This window comes from Somniosus microcephalus, chromosome 12 (genome assembly GCF_052327205.1).
Source record: "Somniosus microcephalus isolate GS21.2 chromosome 12, FLI_Smic_1.0, whole genome shotgun sequence".
Lineage (NCBI taxonomy): Eukaryota > Metazoa > Chordata > Chondrichthyes > Squaliformes > Somniosidae > Somniosus > Somniosus microcephalus.
In genome coordinates this window covers 77,548,919-77,567,003 of record NC_140998.1, presented here as the reverse complement: position 1 = coordinate 77,567,003, position 18,085 = coordinate 77,548,919, and the positions used below count along the sequence as shown (strand labels likewise).

At 47.3% G+C, this 18,085-nt stretch overlaps 1 protein-coding gene across 4 annotated transcripts in view; it reads left to right on the top strand.

Moving 5' to 3' along the window:
- nid2a (nidogen 2a (osteonidogen)) overlaps positions 1-18,085 on the top strand; it is a 182,527-nt gene that overhangs the window by 55,679 nt on the left and 108,763 nt on the right. For all 4 annotated transcript variants that reach the window (XM_086003173.1, XM_086003172.1, XM_086003171.1 and 1 more), the window contains exons 16-17: positions 10,483-10,713; positions 12,467-12,712. In XM_086003173.1, the coding sequence (XP_085859299.1) occupies positions 10,483-10,713; positions 12,467-12,712 (477 nt within the window). The remainder of the gene's footprint in view (positions 1-10,482; positions 10,714-12,466; positions 12,713-18,085) is intronic.

Sequence of the window (18,085 nt, the reverse complement as noted above, 5' to 3'; positions counted from 1 at the left end):
CTCACCCTTTAAAGTTGTAACCCACACATTCCTTACACTCATGCCATCACTCTCACTCAAACGTCTCTTCTTTCCCTCCTTGCAGGAGAAGAGAGCCCACAATAAGAGGGAGAGGGAGAGAACCTGAGGTGGCCCTCCATCATTCGCTACATTGACTCCAGCAGAGGAGGTCGCCCTGGAGGTCTCGGGAGTTGCAGAGCAGCTGGTGGTGGGAGACGTGCAGGTGGCCCATGAGAGGGATGATGGAGAGAGGGGACATGGAAGTGGGGGCTCTTCTCAAAGTGCTCACACTTCTCCCCCATTGCCTCCCCCTCAGTCAGAGCCCCAGATGCCTCTTCGGATCATGATGACCAAGTCTGCCCCTGCACAGTCGCAGGAGGAGCAGACTTTGGCAGGGTCATCAGAGGCTTCAAAACCCAGAGGACGTCCGCCAAAAGTGTCTACATAGTCGCAGCAGGGAAGTGGGTAGGCTGCCTCTCCCTCTGCTGAAGCCACAGGGGATGCACCTCATAGAAGCACGCATAAGCGAAAGATGACACAGAAGTAGATGCACAAGGATAAGCACATGGGTGTTTAAAGAAATGTTTCTGTTAAGGTTCTGTTACTCTTATATCACACATAAAACGATTTATTTTCACCACATTCTGGTAATGCCCAACTTTGTCTGCTACTTTGGAAGTAGCTTAGTGAGTTGATCAGTACGTTTCCGGCCCAACAAGGAAGGAGGCATTGCTGGATTTGGTTCTGGGGAATGAGCTGGGGCAAGTGGAGCAAGTGTCAGTAGGGGAACAGTTAGGGAACAGTGATCATAGTAGCTATGGGAAAAGGGCAGAGAGTAATCTAGAGTAAAAATACTTAATTGGGGTAAGGCAAATTTCAATGGGTTGATAACGGATCTGGCCTGGGTAAATTGGAATCAAAGATTGGCAGGCAAAACTGTAATTGAACAATGGGCTGCCTTTAAAGAAGAGATGGTTCAGGTACAGTCAAGGTTCATTCCCATGACTGGGAAAGGTAGGGCAACTAAAGCCAGAGCTTCCTGGATGACAAAAGAGATAGAGAGTAAGATGAAGCAGAAAAAGGGGGCATATGACAGGCTCAGAATACAAGTGAGAATCAGACTGAATATAGTAAGTTCAGAGGGGAAGTGAAAAAGAAAATAAGAGGGACAAAGAGAGAGTATATGAGAATAGATTAGCAGCTAACAAAAGGGAATTCAAAAGTCTTCTATAGGCATATAAATAATAAACGGGTAGTAAGAAGAGGGGTGGGGCTGATTAGGGACCAAAAAGGAGACTTGCGCATGGAGGCAGAGGGCATGGCTGAATTACTAAATGAGTACTTTGCATTTGTCTTCACCAAGGAAGAAGATGCTGCCAAATTCACAGTGAAAGAGGAGGTAGTGGAGATACTGGATGAGATAAAAATTGATAACGAGGATGTACTAGAAAGGCGGTCTGTACTTAAAGTTGATAAGTCACCAGGACCGGATGGGATGCATCCTAGGATGCTGAGGGAAGTTAAGGAGGAAATCGTGGAGGTACTGGCCATAATCTTCCAATCCTCCTTAGATACAGGAGTGGTGCCAGAGGACTGGAGAATTGCAAATGTTACACCCTTGTTCAAAAAAGGGTGCAAGGATAAATCCAGCAACTACAGGCCAGTCAGTTTGACCTCGGTAGTAGGGAAGCTTTTAGAAATGATAATCAGGGACAAAGTTAACAGTCACTTGGACAAGTGTGGATTAAATAAGAAAAGCCAGCACGGATTTGTTAAAGGCAAATCATGTTTAACTAACTTGATTGAGTTTTTTGATGAGGTAACAGAAAGGGTTGATGAGGGAAATACAGTTGATGTGGTGTACATGGACTTCCAAAAGGTGTTTGATAAAGTGCCACATAGTAGGCTTGCCAGCAAAGTTGAAGCCCATGGAATAAAAGGGACAATGGCAGCATGGATACGAAATTGGCTATGTGACAGGAAATAGAGAGTAGTGGTGAACTGGAGGAAGGTATACAGTGGTGTTTCCCAGGGGCCGGTTCTAGGACCACTGATTTTCTTAATATATATTAATGACTTGGACTTGGGTGTACAGGGCACAAATACAAAATTTGCAGATGACAGAAAACTTGGAAGTATAGAGAACAGTGAGGAGGATATAGACAGGCTGGTGAAATGGGCGGACACGTGGCAGATGAAATTTTACGCAGAAAAGTGCAAAGTGATGCATTTTGGTAGGAAGATCGAGTAGAGGCAATATAAACTAAAGTGTACAATCCTAAAGGGGGTGCATGAACAGAGACCTGGGGGTATATGTGCACAAATCATTGAAGGTGGCAGTGCAGGTTGAGAAAGGGGTTACAAAAGCATATGGGATCCTGGGGTTCATAAATAGAGGCATAGGGTTGGATTTTCCTAAGCCCCTGGAGTCGGGTTGGAGGCGTGCGGGCGATAAAAATTGGAGATCCGGGGGTCCCGACCCCATCCCGCCTCCAACCCGCCTCCATGTCAATTTCATAGGAGTCGGGTTGCCGACAAGTGCTGGAACCCGACTCCCAGAGGCGGGAAGGGATTAAAGGCAATTAAACTGCCTGTTAACAGGTAGTTAACAGGTAGTTTTTTGCCTATTCGCGATTTTTATTGCTGGTTTGTGGGCTTCCCGACAGCTCCAAACCACGAAAAGTATTCAAGGCGGGACGTGGGTCTGAGGTCTTGGAGAGGTCGAGATGCCCAGTGTTCAGGTGAGTGAGAGGTGCAGGAGTGCAAAGGTAAGTGTTTTGCAAGTGTTTAAATAAGTTTAACTTATTTTACTTACCTTTACAGGAGTCCTGCATTCCGGTGTTGGGAGTCGGCTGCAAGAACCACAGAAGCTCCGATTTAAAAAAAAAAAAAATCAGCTTCTTGGTTTCTGCAGCAAAATGATTTTAAAGTTATCCTGAGAAAGGACTGAGGCTAAATTAGCAGTTTTTCAGTGCTTGACAGCTTCAAACAGCTGTTAAACACTGATATTTCATCTGCCAAAAGCTTTTGACAGATGAAATGTCAATCTCTGACGTCACCTGTTGCCGGGTGGCCCTTAATTGGCCTGCTGAGCCCACAGGGCGGGCTCAACAAGGTCAATCAGAGGAAAATCCAGTGGGTTGGCCACATCTCCATGGAGGCGGGACAACAAGCCTGAATGTGGGTTTCCCACCTCCAACCCGCCCCCGTAGCAAAATCCAGCCCATAGAGTACAAAAGCAAGGAAGTTATGATGAACCTTTACAAAACACTGGTTCGGCCTCAACTGGAGTATTGGGTCCAATTCTGGGCACTGCACTTTAGGAAGGAAGTGAAGGCCTTAGAGAGGGTGCAGAAAAGATTTACGAGACTGATTCCAGGGATGAGGGACTTCAGTTACGTGGATAGACTGTAGAAGCTGGAGTTGTTCTCCTTAGAGCAGAGAAGGTTGAGAGAAGATTTGATAGAGTTGTTCAAAATCATGAGAGGTCTAGACAGAGTAGATAGAGAGAAACTGTTCCCATTGGTGGAAGGGACGAGAACTAGGTGATTGGCGGAAGAACCAAAGGCGACATGAAATGGGGCTTTTTTACGCAGCGAGTGGTTAGGATCTGGAATGAACTGCCTGAAAGGGTAGTGGAGGCAGACTCAATCGTGGCTTTCAAAAGGGAATTGGATAAGTACCTGAAGGAAAATAAGTTGCAGGGCTACAGGGAAAGGGCGGGGGGAGTGTAACTAGCTGAAGTGCTCTTGCAGAAAGCTGGCACGGGCTCGATGGGCTGAATGGTTACAGCACAAAAGGAGGCCATTCTATGATTCTCTGGTGTGAATGGCGAGACATAAATTCGGTACCTTAGCGCCGGGTTTGAGGTCCTGGTCTTCAAACACTCTTCCTCAGGTGACCGAAGGCTGCACTGGCACACTGAAGGCTGTGTTGGACTTCGTCATCGACGTCTGCCCTTGTTGACAGTATGCTCCCGAGGTATGGAAAGTGGTCCACATTGTCCAAGACCTTGTCGTGGATTTTGATAATCGGGGGGCAGCACTGTGTGGCGGGGGCAGGTTGGAATAGGACATTTGTCTTACGGACAGGACCTCAAACCCGGCACTAAGCTCATGGTCTACAGAGTAGCAGTGATACCCGCCCTGCTGTATGCCTCAGAGACATGGACCATGTACAGCAGGCACCTCAAAGCACTGGAGAAGTACCACCAACGCTGCCTCCGCAAGATCCTGTAAATCCATTGGCAGGATAGGCGCACTGTCCGTGTTCTTGCTCAGGCCAACATCCCCAGCATCGAAGCTTTGACCATGCTCAATCAGCTCCGATGGATGGGTCACATTGTCCGCATGCCCGATACGAGAATCCCAAAACAAGCGCTCTGCTCGGAGCTCCGGCACGCCAAGAGAGCCCCAGGTGGGCAGAGGAAATGCTTCAAGGACACCCTCAAAGCCTCCTTGAAAAAGTATAACATCCCCACCGACACCTGGGAATCCCTGGCCCAAGACCGGACAAAGTGGAGGAGAAGCATCCGGGAAGGCGCCGAACACCTCGAGTCTCTTCGCCGGGAGCAAGCGGAAGCCAAGCGCAAGGAGCGCACGTCAACCCAAGCACCCCACCCACCCGCCCCTTCAACCACTGTCTGCCCCACCTGTGACGGACACTGTAGGTCCCGCATTGGACTCGTCAGTCACCTGCGAACTCATTTTTAATGTGGAAGCAAGTCATCCTCGGTTCTGAGGGACTGCCTAAGAAGACCTTAGCACCTCCCATTAGCGGCAGCAGATGGCGGTAGTGGGGCCTGATGCAGTAGCGCTGGGGCGAGGCAAATCCAGTGACGCACGGCAAATCCGGGCCCCCCCTCCCCCAGCAGCGCCGCCGGGGACTTCAACACCAGGCAGATCGTGACGTCAGTGAACGTGCAACACTCATTGGCCGCCCAATCTGGAAAATTGATTGTCGTCACTTACCTTAGTGCCTCGACCAGACAGCGACAAGGAGAGCTGGCGTGCAGCTCCAGGAAGCCAGCTCTAGTGACGTTATTTAAAGGTATCAGTATTAATCACTCCCAACTGTCAGGGCAGGTTGGTTACAATGGTTTCTTGTCGGTTTCACCCACTTGAACAGTTTCTATGAGCAATTTCAAGCTTTTGTATGAGCGGTCTTCTGGCAACTAGCCTAGGCAGCGATAAATATGGGAACATGTACATAGAGGCATGAGGAGGGACATTAGGGCTCTTACCAGGAGGCCTTACCCTCCGAGGGTATTCCAACAGCACTTCTCCTACCTTCAATTAAGCGAGGCGCAGTGTATTAGATGGCTCCGCATCACCAAGGTGGTGGTCACAAAACTCTGCCACCTCCTCCAAACAGACCTCCAGCCTCACACCAAGATGATTTAAACCCCAGATCTCTTGTTCACCACATCCTCATCATACCATCCCTGTGTCATGCCATATCACAGCGTCCTCCTGGGCGCAAAGGTGAAATGAAAGACTACAAAATATTTCAAACTCCATTAATAAATGTATGCATAAACATATCGCACTCATTCTAATAACTAATGACCCTTGTACCTGCCATAGTTGAATAGCTGTCATTGTGTGCAAGGTGTGAGATGTGCGTGTAAGTGTTGGTAGGTAGAGACTGTTGGTGGGTGAGTGCTGGGGGGTCTGGTGCTCTGGGCAGTGTGTGAAGCTTGTAGTACAGATGGTGATCTGTAGCATTTGTTGAAGCATTCAATCACCCTGACCACCCGACTGAGGTGGATCTGCCATGAGCACACCTGCTTCAGTCCTCTGGCTCCTTCTCCTTGTTGTGCTTCTCCTTGCTGAGGCAGCTGCACAGCCAGCAATGCTGAGAATGAGGTGCTGCAGTATCAGTGAACCTCCCCTTTAAGTACTGGGAAAAGCCTATGGCAATGATGAGTTCCGATTAGACTGCACCTGATATTGGTCCACCCTTTAAGTGTAACGCCAATGAGCTAGGCCTTTAAGACTTGAATTAGCGCCCCAATCATTTCTTTGAGCAGTGAGAATGAATTTTGCATGCAGTCTAAAGCATTAGCGCCTGGCGCTAATTCTCCAGCTTTCTAATGTTACCGCCCATTCCAGGGCTATAATGAATTTATAGCCCAATGTTATCTCCAGCTATGGGGGTCAGTGTAAAATGAATGGCTTGGTCATTGTAGGGATGCTTTACGCTGTTGATTGGGGTGGTGGGAACCTGCCACAGCACGTGCCAGCCATATAGTTGTAATGCAGGAAGTTAAGTAAATCTGGCCATGATGAGGCCATCCCTGGCCTCCCGGGCAGCAATGTGCTCGGGTGCTGGTGGCATCTGGACCTCGGGTTCCTCCAGCTCCTGCTCCTCATCTTCCAGCTGATGATGCTCCTCATCCTCTGTGCGCTCAGAGCCTTGCTCCTCATGCAGCGCTAATCTTCGTAGCTGCGCTATGTTGTGCAGCGTGCAGCAGACAACGACGATTCTGGAGACCCTGGCTGGTGCATTCTGAAGGGCTCCTCCAGATCTGTCAAGGCTTCTGAAGCGCATTTTCAGCATGCCTATTGCTTGCTCTACAACACATCTGGTGGACATGTGGCTTTCGTTATCTCTCCTCGGCCTCAGTACGTGGCCTCCTCAAGGGTGTCATGAGCCACATCTTCAGTGGATAACCCTTGTCTGCAAGCAGCTAGCTGGAAAGTCTGTTTGGAGGTGAAGGAGGGTGGATTGGCGCAGGACAAAGGTCATGACAGCTGCCAGGGAATCTGGCGCATGCATGCATGATGATCTTCCTATGGTTGCAGACCAGCTGCACATTGAAGGAGTGGAAGCCCTTGCGGTTGACAGACACTCCTGGGTGATGATGGGGTACCCTGATGGCCACATGTGCAGTCGATGATGCCCTGCACCTGTGGGAAGCCAGCCAGGGCTACAAAGCCAAGCACCCGCTCAGTAACACTGGCTTCATCAGTGGCAAAGTTGATATAATTAACTGACTTGTCGAACAGAGCATCGGTGACCTGTGTGATGCATCACTGGGCGGCCGACTGAGAGATGCCGTAAATGTCTGCTGCAGATCCCTGGAAGGAGCCTGAGGCAAAGAAGTTGAGGGCACTGGTAACTTTGACAGCCATTGGTAAAGTGTGTCCACCAGGTCCTCTCGGCTGCAGGTCTTGCTCCAGCAAGCTGCAAATGCCTGCGATGACTTGGCGTGATAGCCTGAGCCTCCTTTGACACTGGTGCTCCGTCATGTTGAGGAACTCATCTTCTGCCTGTATACCCTGTTTTGGTACCCTCCGGCGTGGTGCAGCCTTGTGCCCTCTGTCCTGTGGAGCATCAGGTCATTGAGGAGAAGGTTGGTGGTGGTGGTGTTGCTGCTGCTGGTGTTGGGGCTCATCCTAGTTGGATTCTGAGGAGGTAAGACAGTATAAATGGCACCCATGCTGATGTAATAGATGGCAGGTCAAGTTGCGACCAGAGAAGTAATCTGTTAATGGTGTAGAGTGGTTTCCAAATTTGCAGAAAAGACTTGCAAACTCTACACACCTAAATCTGTGCTGAAAATGCTCTCAGCAAGAGCATTTCCCTTAAGAAAGTAATCCGGTGTCATGTGGCAGTATTTATTGTGCTCCCCATGCTCTGCATTAATGACCTCGATCAATGGCCACTGAGCTTCCGCCTCAGCTTGACCGACGTGGTTCCCGAGCTGCATGATTCCCGTGGTCATGCAGTGAAATTCAAATGGTCTGCTTAAAAACATGGTTAAGGGTCTGGCAACAAAGTAATAATCTAAATTAGATTGCCCACCTCTGCCGTTCGGGTCACTGCCGTGCTGGCAAACGCGCCCGAGTTAAAGGCGCGAGGAGGCGAGATGACGGCGGGTTCCCAACATGCTCCGATTTATTTCCACTTTTTTACTCCCGACCTGCCTCCAATCCCGCACACATGAACGAATGAAAATTCCGACCGTTATGTTTCCTACATTTTGTTATTTTTTATCATTCCACAATCCTGTGACATAAAACCTTTCTTCCCAAGGTCAGTTTTCTTCCCAATCACATTCCAGCAAAATAAATCCTATAGAGTCACATTCTACCAAACAAAATTATTTCCAGTTACTTTCCTGAAATAAAAATTTTGTGAGCAACTGTTGCCATTACTGTTCCTCACGATAAAGTCTCAAAATGGTAAAATTGATCAAATAATACCTACAGAAATCTAGGATTTTAACTGGAATGAAATATTTGACACTAATTCTGGTGGGTAGAAGTGTATGCCTGATGGTCATAGTAGTCATAACAATTTAAGATGCTATATTAAGAATATCACATGTGAATTATATTGCGCATTAATGCATATTAGCTTAGGTGTGTTTTCTTTCTTATAAATAAACTGGTGACAACACGCAGTGTAGAAGAATAGACATTACATGACCCAAAGTGAGAGACTTTGGGGGGGGGTGGTGGATTTGTGTTTGCCAGCAATGACCGCTGGAAATGGCCGCAACGCTAACCAAGTGAAATTGGTCTGGGGGGGCATGGAGATAGGTGGCGCAGCGCTCACCTGCCACTCAATGCTGTCCTGGTGGCATTGCTGGAGGGATCCGGATGATGTTCCTGTTTAGGTCCAGCATTGCAGCTTCCCACAGCCTCTGAGTGAAGCTGTAGAGCTCGCAAGGAATTGTGGGCAATGAAGGGGTCTGAGTTAAAGGGGCCATGCACACTGAAGCAATACATAACCTTAACCGCACAGGCGCAGCTCTCTGCAATAATTCAGCTAAAAGGAGTTAGATATATTTCTTAAGGCTAAAGGGATATGGGGAGAAAGCAGGGATAGGGTACTGAATTTGGATGATCAGCCATGATCTCATTAAATGGCGGAACAGGCTCGAGGGGCCGAATGGCCTACTCCGGCTCCTATCTTCTATGTCTATGTTAATAATAAAATGCAGTCTATCAATACGTTTTTCAGCCTTTCCTGCTTTTTAAGAAATATTCAATATTTAAAAGAAGTTCCAAATGTGAATGTTAAAGCTGAATTACCTTCCCAACCTCAAACTGCCTCAGCACTAAAACAAATGGCTCAGCAAGCCAGCGAAGGGGCACCGAGGGTCTCGCACGCAGCACTCCTGCTTTGTGCAGGGGGTCAACACTGCAAGAGCGGCCCTCTACCCACAGGTGCCAGGAGGCCCCCCAGAAAGAACAATGTGGGACCACATCACCAAGGCCGTCACTGCCAGCAGTGTTGCCCCACTACCTGGCTCCAGTGCCCAAAGAAGCTTCATGACCTCAGACCATTGGTCAGGGTCAGTGAATGCATCTTCAAAAGCCGTCTCCTACCAACTGCACCACTAGCCTCACACACTGCTCAATGCACAACACCTAATCACTCACCTACCAACAATCTGCACCAATCATGAGGCACACCTCCCATTCCTAGCCTCACCTCACCCACTTGGAGGAGACAGTGTAGACCATTCTTGGCAGGGGCATGGCTGAGTCCTTGGCCAGCGGCGGGGCTAAAAGGATACAAGATGCAGGTATCCTCATACATTATCCTCTTTCTGGCAAGCACCACTTGCTTCCCCACCTTCCCGTCAGCACAAATTCACCCTTGTGCCTTCCTCATTTCACACACCCAAGAAATGCAGCCTGCCTAGTCAGTGGGTCAACAAGAAGAAGCAGCCTGCCCAGCCAGTGGGACCACAGGCAGATGATTCCATCCCGGATATCCCGGCCACAAAGGGGCTGTCTGGGATGCATCCTTCCATCTGATTCCTCCTCTTCAGCTTCCTTCTCTTCTGTGTCTTCCTCTTCCCTCTGCAAGTGGATGCTGTAAATTTGAAATGACAGCATAAAATGCTGGAAATACTCAGTTGGTCAGGCAGCATGTCGACCAGAGACGTGAACTCTGTTTTTCTCTCCACGGATGTTGTGTGACCTGCTGAGTATTCGCAGCATGTCTGTCTTCTCAAAGGCCTTCATTTACCATCCGAGCCCTTGCAAGCCTCCAGCAGCACTCCTTACATACTTAAAAAGCTTTTCACATCTATTGTAGCAAGCCACCACTTCAATAAAATCAAAAAAAAACAGTCCAAACCCTTAAATTCAAACTTACCTGAATGATGTGTGTGTTCCTTTAAGAGCTGCAGACATCAGCCTGCCTGTACGCCAGGTTCGAGCTTGGGACCCAGCGCTGAATTCAGCGCTAGGGTCGAAGTTCACGTTGGTGACGTTAAGTCAGCGTTGCACGCCAATTGACGTCACCACGCCGTCTTTTTTTACAAGGCGCTGCCAGTTACCGGCAGCACAAAGGAGAGAGGAATATGGCGGCCATCGTGGGACCCCCCACCAGCTGGCGAAAGAGCACCGGCCACCATTTTATCGCCATTTCATGGAGTGGCGGTAAGTACATGAATTTCTAGCCCAAGTACTTTTACTTTGTAATAGTTTCAAAGCCAGTTTATTTATGTTTGATTAGCATCCAATGAACGTCCAAAGACTGCTTGTGAACAGCACCGAGCGAGACTGCAAACAGACTCGAGCCCGTATGGATCTCAACATGTCCCTGAGTGTGATGAAGAAGGGAACTTCAGGCCTATGCAATGTCACGGCAGTACAGGCTACTGCTGGTGCGTGTATGAAAACGGACAGGAAATTCCAAGGACTAGGACACCACCTGGAACTGGTCAACCACGCTGTGGGCTGCCAGGTCAGTCAGAATTTTAAATATGCAAAATAACCAGCATTGTAGCGAAAATGAGGGGTTTAAAGAGACTTTAATTTTTTTTTAAATGATTCTAACTTGGAAGTTGGTGAAACACCCGTGTGTAAAAAGCTGATCATTAGTAGCAACAGCTAATTTAGGATCTGTTCTCTCATGTGTTTATGGAGTGCCTATCAGTTTTGTTTGACATTGAGCTGTAAGTATGACTGGGTTAAAAGGCCTGACATTTGTTTGCATCCAAAAGGCCTGATTATCCTTCCTGATTATTCCACCTCCGCCCCCCCACCTCTCCAATCAGTCTCTTCTGTTGTCCACCATCTCAGAATACCCCTTGCATCCTTCATTTCTACCGATCTTTCTCTTCCTTGTCCTCAGCCAGTTAATTCTCTGTTGATTTAGATTTTCAGCCTGAGAAAAGTGTCAGTATGTCTTCACTCTAAGGCCTGGATTTTCCTGTTTCCCACCCGCCCGGAGCGGGGGGCCTAGTAGATCAGAGGAAAGCCGGAAGTCCGGGTTTCCCGCCCGGGTTTCCCACCATGCCGTGGAGTTTTAACTTGTGATACCTGTAATGATCAGTAACCTGTCATTCTGGAATGGTACACTAGGTGGTGCTGTATGTATGTAAGAGTGGGCTACCCATGATGCACCAGGCTACCCACAAGGCAGCAGTCAAGATGGATGCCTCTACAGATACTGTACCTAGTCCACATGTGCTCACTAAAGTGTCTAGCAAAAGCTAGCTGTTCTTACTAAAAACGACTAGTTATTAATGAACATAACAATACCTGGGGGTCCGATCCCCAAACGCAGGGGAGGGGTCCGATCTCCGACCCCGGGGGGGAGTCCGATCTCCGACCCCGGGGGGGAGTTATGATCACCGGGGGCGGGGTGTCCGATACCTGACCCCAGGGGGGTGTGGGCTGCTGGTGGGGGAGCTTAGGGGCCCAGGGGTGAAGCACTTATGCTTCTCCCTGCCCACAAAGATTGCTCCCTGAGGAGCATTGCAGCTACCGGGAATCCCGAGTCCCGGGATCCCCGACCGCCTGCAGTTAAACCTGCACAAGTTAAAGGAGAGGCATCAGGCCTCATCATTATAATATTTAAAATGCCAACCCACCGCCTGACAGTGGATTGATTGCCTGCCGCCCCCCCCCCCCCCCCCCCATCCCGCTTGAGTAAAGGGTGAAAGTGGGCAGGTTGGGGTCGGGTTTTAGATTTTTACAATTTTCACGTCCCCCCCGCCTCCAAACCACCTGTTTTCTCATGTGAAAATTTCCCACTAAAATTCAGAAGTAGATGCAATGAGCAAACCAGTAAGCACAAAGGATTAAAATTGAAAAGAAACCATTAGAAAATGAAAAGAAAGCAACAAAAAAAATCAAAGTTGTTATATTTTTTTTCTTTTTGTTTAAGTGTTCCAGTCTGTGTTTTCCTCTTTCTAATTGGATATTTTCTACATTTCTTATATTTTAGTCATTAAATAATCCTGTAACATAAAATCTTTGTTCCCAATTTAAATTTTTTCTGGTGACAGAATTTGGATCAATTTGAGGTGATGGATTAAGAATATCACAGGTGAAATGTATTTAAAGCATATTGGCTTAGGTCTGTTTTCTTTCCTATAAACAGCCTGGTGACAACACGCAGTGTACAAGGAGAGACGTTAGATGACCCAAAGTGAGAGATTTGTACTTTTAATTTGTAATCGTTTCAAAACCAGTTTCTGTTTTTTGATTAGAACCCATTGAACGTCCAAAGACTGCTTGTGAGCAGCACCGGGAGAGACTGCAAACAGAGTTGAGCCTGCGTGGATCTCAACCTCTTATTGGAATTCATGTCCCAGAGTGTGATGAAGAAGGGAACTTCAGGCCTATGCAATGCCACGGCAGTACAGGCCACTGCTGGTGTGTGTATGAAAATGGACAGGAAATTCCAGGGACGAGGACACCACCTGGAACCGGTCAACCACGTTGTGGGCTGCCAGGTCAGTCAGTATTTTAAATATGTAAAATGACCAGTGTTGTAGCAAAAATTAGAAGTTGGAACTTGTTGAAGCACCTCTGTGTATAATTCATAGAAGTTGATTATCATGGAAACAGATCATTTGGGATCTGTTATTCTCTGTAGCTATGATGTACCTATCACTATTGGTTGACATTGAGTTATAGGTATTACTGGTAAAAAAGGCCTGACCACATTTATTTGTATTCAAAAGGCCTGATTACCACTGTTCCCTGAAAGGTGCGCGGCTGCGCCCCAATCTGTAAGGTTCCGCACACTTAAGTTCAAAGGCTGCGCACAGTGAGCTGGAGCGGGGTGAGGGGCCAATACACACTGGCCCAGGAATCCTCAGAGAGTCGTTTGTGACCTCACCACGCCAATCCGAATTGGAACGGCATTTGCTAAAATATGGAGCCTGGAACCCGGCCAATGTTGTCTCGGGATCCTGTCAGTACCTTTTACGGTGGAGGCGCGTGTAGTCCGTTCCCGGGGACGGAGCAGCGGCCGGACTTTGGAACAACACAGGTGGAGGAGCAGCGTGTATACAATGGCCGCTGGAAGGAGGCTAAAGCAAACAATTGTTAGGCCTGCAGTGGAACAAAAATGAGATTTTTTTTTTATTTGGAAAATTATTTAAAGCCGGCAAAAAATACGGGAAAGTGATTTTGAATGTCCCGCAGTAACTTCCTGTTTTTTTGCCACTTGTCCCCTTTTTGAAATAGTTCATCAAAGTTATTTGTATGATGTGAGAGAGGGAGAAAAGGTTTGTGCCCCCGTTTGTACCTCAGAGTCTGTGAGAGACGGAGGGAAAGGCTCCACAAAAAGACAAAACAACTTCTCCAAAACTGATCTCAACTTATCTCCAAGGCTTGGGAGAGATAACCTCACCGCCTTCTTAGGACTGGGGAGACCAAATGCAGATTGGGTGGCCGCTTTGCGGAACACCTCCGTTCAGTCCGTAAGGGTGACCCCGAGCTTCCGGTCGCCTGTCATTTTAATTCACCGCTCCATTCCCACTCGGACCTCACCGTCCTTGGCCTCTTGTATTGTTCCACGGAAGCTCAACGTAAACTCGAGGAACAGCACCTCATCTTCCAATTAGGCACTCTGCAGTCTTCCGGACTCAATATCGAGTTCAACAATTTCAGATCATAGCCTCGGCCCCTATTACACATTTTTTCTTGTAATTTTTCCACTCCTTTCCCCCCCCCCCTTTTTGTTTCTCTCTCACACCTGGCAGCTATCTCTTGCCCTGCCAGTACACTTTACACCTAATCTCATCCTATTACCATCTCGTCTAGCTCTTTTGTTTCTTTCACTTCTTTTGTCCGATCGCAGCCCTGCCTTCGATCTAATTTCTTTTCTTTCCAGTTTTGAAGAAGGGTTCGACCCGAAACGTCAACTCAAATTTCTCTCCACGGATGTTGCCTGACCTGCTGAGTTTTTCCAGCATTTTCTGTTGTTATTTGGGGAATTTAACTACTTCATTCACTTTCTTATTTGAGCTCCGTTTGGAATTAGAGTTTATATTATTTTTTTTGGTGTATGTTTAACTCTGCAAACACTTAATGGACATTCAGGAGAAAGTGAAACATAAGGAATTATTACTGAGTAAAAAGGCAGAGGAATGTGATCACTTAGTCGAACAGCTGAAGTCACTGCACCTTCCAGAGGATGCGGAGAGTGAAGCCCTGATGACTGGGGTTTGTAAGGATTTGGCCAAGTGTAGTTTGCCACAAAAGAGTGTCAAGAATCAATCTGGGAGCCGCTCAGATCCCCTCGCCCCTTCCGATGTGAACAATACCGACTCCAACACGGGGATAAGCTCCGTGCACAGCCAGGACTCGGAACCACCTTGTGTCGAGGTGTTTTCGACTTTGCAAAATTATCTTTAGTAATCCTCAAGGAAATGCAGCCTTTGGAGGGTGGATGAGGGTAGGGCATTTGATGTAATCTACATGGATTTTTGCAAGGCCTTTGACGAGGTCCCACATGGCAGGTTGGTCAATAAAGTAAAAGCCCATGGGATCCAAGGGAAAGTGACAAGTTGGATCCAAAATTGGCTCAGTGGCAGGAAGCAAAGGGTAATGGTCAACAGGTGTTCTTGTGACTGGAAGGCTGTTTCCAGTGGGGTGCTGCAGGGCTCAGTACTAGGTCCTTTGCTTTTTGTGGTACATATCAATGGTTTAGACTTCAATTTAGGGGGCATGATTAAGAAGTTTGTAAATGATACAAAAATTGGCCGTGTGGTTGATAGTAAGAAAGATAGCTGTAGACTGCAGGAAGATACCAATGGTCAGGTCTAGTGGGCAGAAAAGTGGTAAATGGAATTCAATCTGGAGAAGTGTGAGATAATGCTTTTGAGGGCAAACAAGGCAAGGCTTACACAGTAAATGGTAGGGTACTGAGAAATGTAGAGGAACAGAAGGACCTTGGAGTGCATGTCCACTGCAGCGAGTGTCTCACCTCCTGACTCCCCAAAGCCTTTCCACCATCTACAAGGCACAAGTAAGGACTGTGATGGAATACTCTCCACTTGCCTGGATGAGTGCAACTCCAAAAACACTCAAGAAGCTCGACACCATCTAGGGCAAAGCAGCCCGTTTGATTGGCACCCCATCCACCACCTTAAATGTTCACTCCCTCCACCACCGGCGTACCGTGGCTGCAGTGTGTACCATCTACAAGATGCACTGCAGCAACTCGCCAAGGTTTCTTCGGCAGCACCTCCAAAACCCGTGACCTCTTCCACCTAGAAGGACAAGGGCAGCAGGTGCAAGGGAACACCACCACCTCCAAGTTCCCCTCCAAGTCACACACCATCCTGAATAGAAGTATATCGCTGATCCTTCATCGTCGTTGGGTCAAAATCCTGGAACTCCCTCCCTCACAGCACTGTGGGAGTACCTTCACCACACGGACTGCAGCGGTTCAAGAAGGCGGCTCACCATCACCTTCTCAAGGGCGACTAGGGATGGGCAATGAATGCTGGCCTTGCCAACGACGCCCAGATCCCATAAGCAAATTAAAAAAAAAAAAATCCCTAAAGGTAGCAGGACAGGTAGATAAGGTGGTTACGAAGGCATACAGATACATTTCTTTATTAGCCATTGCATTGAATGTAAGAGCAGGAAGGTTATGGTAGAACTGTATAAAACACTAGTTAGGCCACAGCTAGAGTACTGCGTACAGTTCTGGTCACCACATTGCAGGAATGATGTGATTGCACTAGAGAGAGTAGAGGAGATTTACGAGGATGTTGCCAGGACTGGAGGATTTTAGCTATGAGGAAAGATTGGATAGGCTGGGGTTGTTTTCTTTGGAACAGTGGAGGCTGAAGGGAGACTTAATTGAGCGGTTTAAAATTATGAAGGGCCTAGATAGAGTGAAGAGGAATCACCTATTTCCCTTCGCAGAGAGGTCAATAACCAGAGGGCATAGATTTAAAGTAATTGGTCGGAAGTTGAGAGGGGAGTTGAGGAGAACTTTTTTCACCCATAGGGTGGTGAGGAACTAGAACTCACTGCTTGAAAGAGTGGTAGAGGCAGAAACCCTCATCACATTTAAAAAGTACTTGGATATGCACTTGAGGTGCCATAAACTGCAAGGCTACGGACCAAGAGCTGGGAAGTGGAATTAGGCTGGATAGATCTTTTTCGACCGGTGTAGACACGATGGACTGAATGGCGTCCTTCTGTGCCGTAAATTTCTATGATTCTATGATTGTGGTTAATTAGTAACAGAGTAGGAGGGACAATAGTCCCTCTTGAATGAGCATACGACGTTTAAAAGCTACCTCATATCGTTACATATTAGACTAGCTGGAGTGCCCGGCGGTGCCGAGGGTTTTTTGAGGGCATGTTGTTATGAAAAAGTAGAAATAATTTTTATATATATATAAATGAGTTTGTCTGCCTGTCTGCCTGTGTGGGAAGGAGAGAGAGAGAGAGAGAGAGGGAAAGCGAGAGAGAGAGAGGGAAAGCGAGAGAGAGGGAAGAGGAGAGAGAGAGAGAGGGAAGAGGAGAGAGATATATATTGAACTATATAAATGCGTTCTTTCCACATAAGCTGCTGGAATATCCAGGGCCTCCGCTCCTCAACTTTTGGGATGAAGAGTACAGACCCTGAATTCCTAAAAGCTATAAAAGACATTGATATAATTGTGTTAACAGAAACATGGTGCCAAAAGGACATGCCGACCCACTGTCCCCCAATGTACCATGAAATTATTGTGCCTTCAGTAAAGAACATTAAGACACGCAAGGGCAGAACCTCCGGGGGAATCCTGGTGTGGTATAAAGGAGAACTGAACAAACACATCTCACCGATAAAACAGGGAAAATCACACGTATGGCTAAAATTAGATAAAAATATAGGAATAGAAAAAAACGATGTTTACTTATGTGCGATCTACATACCTCCAATAGAATCGCCATATTTTGAAGAGGAGATATTTGACACTCTCCACATGGAAATCAGCCATTTCCAGGCCCAAGGAAAGGTGCTACTATGTGGGGACCTAAATGCAAGGACAGGATGTGAACCTGACTTCATAGACCCACAGGGCAACAACCATGTGTTTGGCCAGACCCCTCTATATGTCACACCAGCCATCGCAAACCGAAACAACCTCGATTGTGAAATAAATAAAAGCGGCAGGGAGGTAGTGCAACTCTGCCGAGCCTTAGGCCTGTACATAGTTAACGGTAGGTTCAGAGGGGACTCCTTAGGGAGACTCACATATTCCTCAACTCTTGGGTCTAGTGTGGTGGATTATACAATCACTGACCTGGACCCCTGCGATATCAACGCATTCACTGTCAGGCAGCAATCCCCCCTCTCAGACCATAACCAAATAAATGTGTACCTTAAACTTTCTGCCCAAACTACAGACACAAAAAAGGAACCCAGTAAGCTACATAAAATAAACCAGACATACAGATGGGCCCCAGACAGTGGAGATAAATTCATCACAGCACTAAATTCACCTGATCTCACAAGTAAAATTTCAAAATTTAAAGAAAATCTATATGAGATCACCAGAGATGGGGTAAACATGGCCATAGAGGATATAAATATGATCTTTCATGAGGCAGCTGTAAAAGCCGACCTCGTGAAACAGAAGAGGAAGAGTCACAAAAGACAAAATAAAAATAAGAAATGGTTTGACCACGAATGCAAAAATGCCAGAAAAGACCTGAGAAAAATATCAAACCAAAAGCATCGCCAACCAAACAATCCGGACCTACGTACTAGATACAATGAAACCCTCAAAAGATATAAACACACCATTAGGAACAAAACACAAAACTATACCCACAAAATACTAGAAGAAATTGAAAACTCCACCAACCCA